Consider the following 11,385-nt stretch of genomic DNA (forward strand, 5'->3'; position numbering starts at 1 on the left):
CAACTATATCATTGCACACCGATTGTTCAACATTCAATTTCTTTCTCTGAATTCACACCAAAGGAAGCCCAGCCATACCTTCAGTCTCTCAGAAACTCCATCAGTCACACTTATGGTGAACTCCTCCACCTTTGGAACCTTCATCTTGGCCTTGTTCTTTTGATCTGTCTGATACTCAGTTCGTGTCTTCACCACCACCTGCAAAGAGAGAGTTTCTCCATCAAAATAATAGTTTGGCTTAATATAAACAGTGATAACTCTACTATAATGCCAGTAATTTCCGATCGATAATGACCATAATGCCACTTCATGCTGGTTCTTAAATTGCTCAAAACCACTGAACTCACAGACACTCTGAGATAGCCAGGACTTCCTGTAACATTATCATAATTGGCCTTACCAAAATCATAGCGTAGTCCCACAAAAGCATTCAGTCATGAAAAATCAGACTGGGTAAATCAAACTACGTGCCAAATGTAAAAAATAAAATAAAATAAAAAAACACCAATACTAACTGATCAACAAAATTCTCATGAGAATGTGGTTTAGATTAAAAAAAAAAAAAAGATTTTCAAGAGTTTGAATTGCCATTTAGTGAATTCCTTATCCTGTCATTCAATTAAATATTAAATGATCTCATAGGGAGCAAATGTGAATTATTCCCAACACTCGCTGAAGGTGAGATGTGTGTTGACAGATGGAGGGATGACACCTCTAGATGATTACATCTCAGTGTTGACCTTGGTTCTTGCTTCCTTGATTTCTACAAACCCTGAGATTGATCAGTTCTAGTGCCCTGTAGACCACTGGATGAAGCTCAACCACTTCAAGGCATGAACTCTGCAATTACTGCTTATCTGTCTCCTTCCTAAACCCTCTGACATTTCATTTTCCCCCTGAATAACCATCTTGTCTGCTTCCATTTCTCTCTCCTTCTAAAAGAGGCACTCTGGTATTCCTGGGATTTTTATTCAGTTTTTGCACTCACCCAGAATGCAACCTCTGCCTCCAGGCAAGGTTGAGCATTGTCTTTTTTGCTGCTGATTCAAGCCATCGTGTCAACACCAGGGACTACTGTGGATTGGACTGGATTGATTCTATACAATATAAGTGTTGTACTGATATGCTAATATCACAACGTATTTGAGTGTAAAATGCTCTGAATAATGATGAGATTGTCATGAGATGCAGCTTGTTATTTTCATGCAATTAGCATATGATGAATTTGGTAGTCTGATGATAATGGAATGGTTTCGAGATTCTGGAAAACAACAAGACAATTTTGCCAAATGTTTCCCTAAGCAAGTCCCCTTGGGAAACTGTTTTAAAAGCTGAAAAAAAAGAGCATCTGTGGTGGTCCCAAAACTAAACGCATCCTTGCAACAATATATCTCAAATATTAAAAATGTTCTTCAGTTATGGTGTCAAAATAACTGACAAAAATTAATTATTCTATCCATTTAATGAATTTACACACCTCATTACAGTAAATTAACGGTGTTCTTTGTTCTTAAGTTGGCTTGTGTAAAATAAATAATGCTAAGACAGCTTTCAAATAATTCACAGTCATTACTGCCTGATTGCTATCTGCAGACCTCTAGAGAAAGATAATGATTTCCCCCAGGGCCGATCCTTGTCCTGCTTAAAAATTTCAGTGTCAGCATAAGTTGGTCGAGGTGGCACTTTTGATTCTTAAATCTCAAAAGCATTACATTCGTCATTTAAAAACCACTGGCTTCAGCATTAGTAATTAGTTATATATATATATATATATATATATATATATATATATATATATATATCATTAGATTTATCAACAGCCTTTGCATCTGTATACTACTGAACTACTGACTTTTTACAGAAGCTATGATTAGTGATCTTCTTTTCAAAATATAATTGGGCACATTAGATTGAACAAAATGGACAAATTTCGGTCATCTTTTCAACTGAGGCTCAGGACTATTATTCTGTTAAATTACTCGTGTCTTTCATATGATTTATAAGAAAATTTCACAATTACCATATAATTTTTGTTAATTATATAAGAATTATATTAAAGTATTACATTGAGTAAGCAGGGCATGATCATTGTCCTGCAAGGCCCTATAGAGATCTGGAAAGAAACATTAAGTGACCTTATCCAAGATCTCTTCCACAGCCTTTAAATATATTGGCGTTTAGGGAAAAATAATAATAATAATAATTCAAACCAGTATTTTTTTGCTTTAATCCTCTTCATATAGTAATTATTGCCTACCACTCACAATTGAAGCTAAAAAACAAAACAGTGAGATAATATAAATATTATATTTACAACATGTTCACTGCACATTACATTTTTTTGACCACAACAGTGATCATATATACATAAAACCACTAATATTATTTATTATTGCCTGTTTATTAATGTATAGTCTCTGAGAGCCACTAGCTTTCTCACAAGAAGAAAAAAGGCTCACCAGGTGATATAGACATGTTAATAATCCAACACATCCTCTTCACCTCTGAGCTGGCATTAAACAGAGCATGAAGCCTCCATATGACATCTGAGATAAAAGATAAAATTTCTTTTTCTCTTTGTCATGCAGGCCAATAAAAGCCTCAGAGTCCCAAAGTACCGGGGGAGGGTTTGTGTGCTCCTTAAAATATGACGCTGTTCGCATTAGTGGCTGGCTTGTGCACAGGTTTGGGCAGAGTAACACACCACTTCAGTTAGCAGGTGCAAAGAATGATTGCACCTCCCTCAGCAGAATCCCAAATGAGGGCTGAAGCACCACTCACAGAAAGTGTCACAGCTTGCACCCTTGCACTCTGGTTGGCAACCCAACCTTAAAAGCCGAGGAATGTACCGGCATATGTTTGGAGAAAACTGTGAAATCTTATTATAATAAATATAACAAGCACTTATACATAAAATTGTTGTATATTTATTTACATGCTAAAGATATAAAATCAAAGGATAATGCAAAAAAAAAAAAAAAACAGCCTAACAATTTAAACACACAGGGTCAATCCATCATTGTGCTTTCTAGGCATAAGTACTGTTTGAAATTTTGCTATGTGACAATAGATGAAGGTTATATTTTTTTCTGACCTGACAAGTGGCATGGTAATGTCCTGTTATATAATATCAAAATAAAAATGTTCCTTACCTTGTCTGGGGCTTGGTGCTGAAGATTAGTAACATCCAAGGGCGTGATGAGAGGGACGTTCTGAAAGCCATCCTCTATGCTCACAGCTTTTGCTCCTTTGTCTTGTAGATTACTCCCCAGTTTAACCATCTTTAAAGGATTATTTCACTTTTCACCAGCCTATAAATTTACAGGATTTTATAAATAGTTAAAAAATATTCCAGCCTGGCTCCAAGTCAAATATTGATCACATTTAATAATAAAACAAAAATCTATACACATCTGACACATCAATAAACCATGCAAAGCCACTTCACACCTTATAAATCAAACGCGTCTCTGTGTGATGTCAACCCGAACACGAATGCTTTGAAAGATACAAACGCTGCGCTTGTAAATAAAAGTAAAAGATTATGCACTGATCTTTAAGATGAAAGAGGAAAACACGCTGCACCATTTAACTGTATTGTGTAAAATCCAGGTGCTGAAACATCAGTCACAGAGCATAAAGCATCCGCGCCCCTTTTATGGCTGGATTACCAGTCACAACAATTTATCTCCCACCCAAACACAAAACGCCAAAGACGAAACGATGTTTTTAAACACCTGCTTACCGAACGCGGTCAATTTTCACGCTTTAAACGGCCTCAAAGACAGTTTAAATTCGGCTTGTTGATGAGGGCAGGTGGAGCGTCGAGATGGAGATGCTGTATGTGTGCGTGTGTGTGTGTGTGTGCAAGTGAGTGAGTGTGTATGTATGCGTGGCGCTGCTGCGAGAAATGCAGATACTGGCGGCCTCATGCAGCATCCAAACCCTCACCTACACTCAAGCCACTGGGGGGATCTAAAAGAAACCCTACATTTGTTTTGCCCGACCTTTACCAACCCTGAAGCGCAATATACCACTAGCGCTAGCTGACTTGTTTGCCATCTAGTGAAAAACTGAGAGAAGTGCAGTAGCATTGTCCTTTAGGGTATATCAAAATTTTATTTGTCAAATAAAATATTATGACTAGAACAGTCTAGTCTAATTAGCAAAGAACCTTGTTAATTCGCCACAAACAGCTTAGAGGATAATATATATATATATATTTTTTTTGGCGAATTGATTACCATTTGTATAACCACAGTTTTGCTACAAATAGCATGGTTAAACTATGGTTGTATTTTCCATAAATGTAGAGCTAACATTTGACCTCATAGCCTTGTATTATAACCTCCAAAAGCACAAACACGTGTGATTTTTTTGGCTCTCCATCACAGGGTGAGTAAAATGCTTTAATCTTTAGATATGTGTGGTCATGTCACCAATTTTGTTAAAGGTTGTCTAGAAATCCCCACAGGCTCAAACAGGGGCGATTCTAGGATTTTTTCAACTGGGGGGCACAAGAGGGGACGCGATTAATACAGAGGGGCCAATCTTGTGTTGTTTGAACTGTATATCCAAATCATTTCAAGAGTTCAGTAACCTTTAAAATCAGTAATAAACAGTGATACCCTATAATATTTTAATAGCAGTTATTCACTGCTCTAAATAAAAAAAAAATCAAATACAATTTGTATTAACTTTTCACTTTACAAAAGTGAAAGAAAAACTGTAATAAATAAAATAATCCAATGTATGAATAGTGTACAACTCACAAATAATAATAATATAATTTATTTATAATAGCCTTATATAATATATATATATAATAGCCTTCTTTATATAAATGCAGAATAACATTAATAATTCATAGAAATAAATACACAATTAATTAATTAATATAACTAATATAAATTTAATATAATTTCATAATGTTTTTGTTTATTATCCACATCCCATTCAATTTGCATAGCAGCAGTTGCAGTAAATTTGCATTGATGAATAAACAAAATCTACTTATGTCAAGGCTAATTAATCTTGAGCATATTGATTTAAAAATATCATATATCCATACTATGTTAGAAAGCTACTTGTTCAAAAAGGTAGCTTTAATTTAACATGTAAAATATGTGGATCCTATAAAACAGTTTAGAATAGCTTAATTAGTCCAGTGTTGTTTTAGTATTAGTTATTTATTTTGCTATTTAATCATGCATTAAATAATTATGTATGATTTTTTTGAGAATGTTTCTGGGTGTCATCAAATGACGTTTTGTCAAAAACTTCTGTGAAGGGAGGGAGAGAGAGCTTTGCAGGGGCAGACAGCAATCGCGGAGCACCATGGTGATTTAGAACGCCAACTGAATTTATTAGGAATCTACAGACGCAAATAGACTAAAGGTGTAGAAAAATAAAGACCTATATGTGTATTTTGGACTTTTTTTTTTTTCACCACAAGTCTGAAAGAAGACATGTTACTGAAGACAAACAGGCCAAAATCTCAAAATTGACCAGTAAAAAAACCGATGTTTTTGCATGTGTCCAGAGGTGGGTAGAGTACCCAAAAACTTTACTCAAGTAAAAGTAAAAGTAATTCTAGAAATATTTACTCAAGTAAAAGTAAAAGTACTAGTCTTGAATAGTTACTTGAGTAAGAGTAAAAGAGTATCGGATAAAAAAATCTACTCAAGTAGTTAGTTACTAGTTACTTTAGGTCATATATACGGAGCCTATTTTTATTTAGATATATAGATAAATGTATGTAATGTATGTGTGCGTGTGTAAATGTATATATTTCATCAGCCTTTACTCCAATTTATTATAAAACCCTGTCTGTTTACTTAAGTAACAGATATAGGTTTCATGCCATAACATATTTTTAATACGACTGACTTTAACTTTCAATGTTAAATTCACATTTAATATAATGTGATATAAATATTGCTACTAATCTTTCATTGTTCAGAAAGAGAGCAAATAACATTTACATTATTAAAGATAATTTTCACTGACAGTCTAGATTGCAATCACTCTCAGAAACTCCCATTAAAATCACTGAAACTGTTAACACTGTGAAATCAATATCTTAATTATAGATTCGTACACACATCTGCACTTTGTTGTTTCTGACGAGAGGATTCGCCAGAAAGAGGTATTCAGTCAGTGAGCGAGTGAAGGAAGCACCGGCATTTCAGCGATGACTCATCGGAACACCTCTGATTGGCCATTGCATTCAAAAGAATCGTGTGTGATTGGTTATAATGCGCAGCGCTGTAAAAACACGTCTATCTCTGGCTCAGCGCCAGCAAGCGATCACAGATCTGAATTTAGCAGCTGATGATATGACTTGCTGAACGTACTCGCACCGGTGTGATTGTATTAAAATTAATAAAATCTTAATCGGCTATTTTTTGTCTTTTGGAAGCTGCATTCAACTTGACTCCCCTCTGTTATAAGCCACACACGTACAACAAACTACTGTCATAGTGGTATCGTGTACTGTAATCGAATGTAGCCCAAGTTATTACCTGTTAAACAGTAGACAGCACACACGTTCATCTAATAAGGATCTCCATCGCAAGCAAATAATAGCCTTTGCAGATTTGCTTTCAATTCAGTGCAGTTCCATAGCCACGTTTTCAACGCTGCTGATGATAAACGTTACAACTCTGAGTGAACCGCTTCAGACGCTCAGCGCGTTGCTTCAGGGAACTAAACGACTCCTTCAAACTGATTCATGAACCAATTCACTTGTTTGCCAATTGGTTTGATCAAGCCTTTGAACAGAATTGACTCAAAAGAATGAATCATTCGCGAATGGGCATCGCTCATTGCCCAGAGAAAAATAGACGGCGCGTTTGGAATAAACTGAAGCATTTATAACATTTATTGCATTAAGATAAAGTAACGAGAGGTGCGTCGCTCACAGTAACGAAGTAAAAGTACAGATTTTTCCCAAAAAATTTACTCAAGTAAGAGTATAAAGTACCCATTTTTAAATATACTCCGAAAAGTATTAGTTACCCCGAAAAATTACTCAAGTAAATGTAACGAAGTAAATGTTACTACCCACCTCTGCATGTGTCTCACCCATATAGACTTTAAAAAAAAAAAGTCTTAAGTGTGGAGCGTTAGATAAACATTACACGATTTGTTTCGTCACCTCACTTGAGTGAAAAATCGACTGCATGATTCAATAATGACTTTATTAGAATTGCTATTATAGTTTTTTTAAAACCATTGCTTTAAATTGCGTTGTTGCCTTTATCGGCTCGTTCGGCCGAAATCGTAACGCAGTAAACCCCTTTTAAATTCAGCATCAGAGGAGCATAGTAAATATAATGATTAGCATCTTGGTCTGCTAGGAGATAACATCGTCATCGAACCTGGTCTGTCTAACACCGAAAGACGTTAACGTTAGTACCAAACACTTCTTGCACTGCAACAACTCGCTAATCGAAAAACATCAGCTATTTAAAATAGGTGCTTTTTTTTTTGGAAAACAGCAGCTCGCTATTCTTAGTCCTCGTTGAGAAGCATCGCGACTCAATCATGAGTTATTTACTAAACTGAAAGATTATAATTTGAATTTGTGAGTGACAGACAAGTAGAAATGTGGGGGCACACTGGGGGGCCAATCAGTTTTCAGGAGGGGCCAGTGCCCCCATGGCCCCTCCCCTGGCTACGCCACTGGGCTCAAATCACCCCACTCTTGTATTTGTATACAGGTGCTTCTCAATAAATTAGAATGTCAATGAAAAGTTCATTTATTTCAGTAATTCAATTCAAATTGTGAAACTCGTGTAATAAATAGATTCAATGCACACAGACTGAAGTAGCTGAAGTCTTTGGTTCTTTTAATTGTGATGATTTTGGCTCACATTTAACAAAAACACACCAATTCATCTCAACATATAAGAATACTTCATAAAACCAATAAAAAAATAAAAATTAAAACATTTTAGTGAATTTTTGGTCTTCTGGAAAGTATGTTAATTTGCTGTACATGTACTCAATACTTGGTAGGGGCTCATTTTGCTTTAATTACTGCCTCAATTCAGCGTGGCATGGAGGTGATCAGTTTGTGACTCTGCTGAGGTGGTATGGAAGCCCAGGTTTCTTTGACAGTGGCCTTCAGCTCATCTGCATTTTTTTGGTCTCTTGTTTGTTATTTTCTTCTTGACAATAGCCCATAGATTCTCTATGGGGTTCAGGTCTGGTGAGTTTGCTGGCAGTTAAGCACACCAACACAGTGTGGGTAGGTGCCAAATCCTGCTGGAAAATGAAATCAGCATCTTCAAAAAGCTGGTCAGCAGAAGGAAGCATGAAGTGCTCCAAGATTTATTGGTAAATGGGTGCAGTGACTTTGGTTTTCAAAAAACACAATGGACCAACACCAGCAGATGACATTGCACCCCTTATCATCAAAGACTGTGGAAACTTAACACTGGCCTTCAAGCAACTTGGGCTATGAGCTTCTCCACCCTTCTTCCAGACTCTAGGTTATTGGTTTCCAAATGAAATACAGAACTTGCTCTCATCTGAAAAAAGGATTTTGGTCCACTGGGCAACTGTCCAGTTCTTCTTCTCCTTAACCCACGTAAAATGCCACTGATGTTTTCTGTGGCTTAACAAAAGGAATACAACAACTGTAGCCAAATTCCTTGACACGTCTGTGTGTGGTGGCTCTTTATGCCTTGACCCCAGCCTCAGTGCATTCCTTTTGAAGTTCATTCAAATTCTTGAATCGATTTCGCTTGACAATCCTCATAAGGCTGCGGTTCTCTTGGTTGGTTGTGCATCTTTTTCTTCCACACTTTTTCCTTCCACTCAACTTTCTGTTAACATGCTTGGATACAGCACTCTGTGAACAGCCAGCTTCTTTGGCAATACATTTTTTGTGTCTTACGCTCCTTGTGAAGGGAGTCAATGATTGTCAGAGACTAGCTGATAGGCATGTCATCATATTCTAATTCGTTGAGATCATGAATTGGTGGGTTTCTGTTAAAGTTGAGCCAAAATCATAACAATTAAAAGAACGAAAGACTTTAGACTACTTCAGTCTGTGTGCACTGAATGTATTTAATAAATGAGTTTCACAATTTGAGTTGAATTACTGAAATGAACTTTTCCTTGACATTCTAATTCATTGAGAAGCGCCTGTATATGAAATGTTTGGGGGAAAAAAATCAACAATATACTTTTAAATATGAAAGAAATCCGCCAGTAGGTGGCAGCAAGTTGTCTTTATGAATGGCTCATTGAATCTCATTTTTATTTTGAATATATTCTTTATCCTCATCTATTTTACCTCTTTATTCTCTATAATTATTATTATTATTATTATTATTATTATTATTATTATTATTATTATTATTATTATTATTATTATTATGTAATGTATTGTTTACATTACAGTAAAAGACACCAATGCTAATTAAACAATTGCATGTCTTAACAACAATAAATGAATCTATCAAGTAATATAGCCTAGTTAGCCTATAAGTTTTTTGCTGTTGCCAGGCAAAAATGGTGTGTTAATACAAAATTAAATTGATGTGTTCCTGTGGCTCTGTTGTAGAGCATTGTGTTAGCAGTGCAAAAGGTTGTGGGTTCAATTCCCAGGAAACACACATACACACAAATGTATAGCCTGAATGCACTGTAAGTCGCTTTTATCCAAAGCCTCAGCTAAATGTGTAAATGTAATCATACAAACCAGACAGAAACATAACTGTTAGAATAGCATCTGCTCACAATATATGTGGTGCAAGCCCACCAATTAAAACTTATTTATAGTTATAGCATAAACAATTACAAATTTATAATTATAACAATGCACCAACAAAGCAACATTACCGTTATTGGAATAGTGATGGATAGCTTACTACAGGGGTTTCAGCACTTCTTTAAGTAATTTGCATATACACCCTGTCAATTTCATCTCCAGCCACGAGAGGGCGTGAACATCCATCTCGATTTAAGGATGATGGGGTCTAGGCTAATACACCAGCATTCATTTTACACACACGTTTTTATGAACTATACAAACACACAATCCCTTGTGAAAAATAAAAAATTGCTATTGCACTTAACTATTGAATGATCTTGTTTAAATCGTATGCACTTAAGTGTATTACAAATGAAATATGCATATATATCACATTTAACATTTTTATATGTAGCCTACTAAATAGCTACTACATTACAAATGTGTAATTACAAATACATTGAAGTGCATGAAGTTCAAGTTTCAACTGACATGATATATTTTTTAGTTAACCATAAATACTTAACAGTACGTTAACCATATTCCAAAGACAAAATACTGAAATTATGTACGTATTTAGTGGGTTGAAAAAAAAAAATAATAATAAGTTCAGCTAATTGCATTTAAATGCAAATAACATGCAATAAAGGGTCCAAAACCATTAAATTCAGAAGATATCTTCATCAAAATATTTCATTTCCATACCAATACATTCTCTTTTTTTAAAAGCATGCTGATATGTGCTTCTTTGGGATGCCAGCAAAAATATGCATGCCTCGTGAAATTCCTGCTGAAGGGTGTGGCATTGATGTCACATGTCATGCACAGCTTCAGCTGATAATCAATCTGTGACTGAAACCTCTCACCATTGAACCACAGTGATCTACATTTCCTGTCCCACAGCCTCATGGGAAATAAATAATTAGTCTGTGACCTGACTATACACAGTACTCAACCTTTGTTTCCACAGTCAGAGATGAGGATGATCTCATCCCACTCTTCTATTATTCTACAGATCCTGTAGCTGGAGAGAGATATAAGGGAACAACTGAGGCATGTTCACTGTTATATTAGGGTGGATCATCTTCATTACCTCAGCAAGATGGCATCGACCACTGTGAAATCTAGACAAAGAGGTTTCACTGAAACGGTGCCACACTGATCTATTACGGTTCATAAAAACTGTAAAAGTATAAAGCAAAGAAATTGCACCTGTGGAAGAAACTAAGAACTGAATAAGTGGTTAATGATAAAATCAGGTTTGCTGGCAGCAGAGTTTGTGAATTGAAAGATTGTGCTATCAAGCATTTATATTTCCCCAATCTGACATCTGCTTTTTGATTTAACCATCTATTTTGTTTTTGCCTTTTCTCATTTAGATGATGCTCCGTTTTGAGAATATTGACAACTGAAGACAGTGAGTAAGCAAGCCACTGAAAATGGCAAATCTACTCGAGTGTTAAACATGGTTTATGTGAATATGAACAGAAGTGTTAAGAAAATGGACTTTGACAAAGATATTTAAACTATCGGACAGATAAAATGCTTACAAGATCAAGTAACAAAGAACTAAATTTCCAATAGAACCATTCAGAGACAGCAGATGGTGCCACTGAGAA

The 11,385-nt window shown here is 35.6% G+C and overlaps 1 protein-coding gene across 2 annotated transcripts in view; it reads right to left on the minus strand.

Annotated features, from left to right (window-relative positions):
• The window catches only part of LOC113063879 (neuronal vesicle trafficking-associated protein 2-like), a 43,604-nt gene extending 39,560 nt beyond the window's left edge, over nt 1–4,044 (minus strand). Inside the window, exons 1-3 of one of the 2 annotated variants that reach the window (XM_026234282.1) lie at nt 3,746–4,044; nt 3,153–3,311; nt 79–198 (exon numbers count right to left, since the gene is read on the minus strand). In XM_026234282.1, coding sequence (XP_026090067.1) covers nt 79–198; nt 3,153–3,281 — 249 coding nt within the window. In that variant the 5' untranslated portion in view covers nt 3,282–3,311; nt 3,746–4,044. Of the gene's footprint in view, nt 1–78; nt 199–3,152; nt 3,312–3,450; nt 3,518–3,745 lie in introns of those variants that run through there. The other variant, XM_026234283.1, reaches the window with a different exon arrangement.
• Between the last annotated feature and the right edge of the window lie 7,341 nt (nt 4,045–11,385).

This window comes from Carassius auratus, chromosome 46 (genome assembly GCF_003368295.1).
Source record: "Carassius auratus strain Wakin chromosome 46, ASM336829v1, whole genome shotgun sequence".
Lineage (NCBI taxonomy): Eukaryota > Metazoa > Chordata > Actinopteri > Cypriniformes > Cyprinidae > Carassius > Carassius auratus.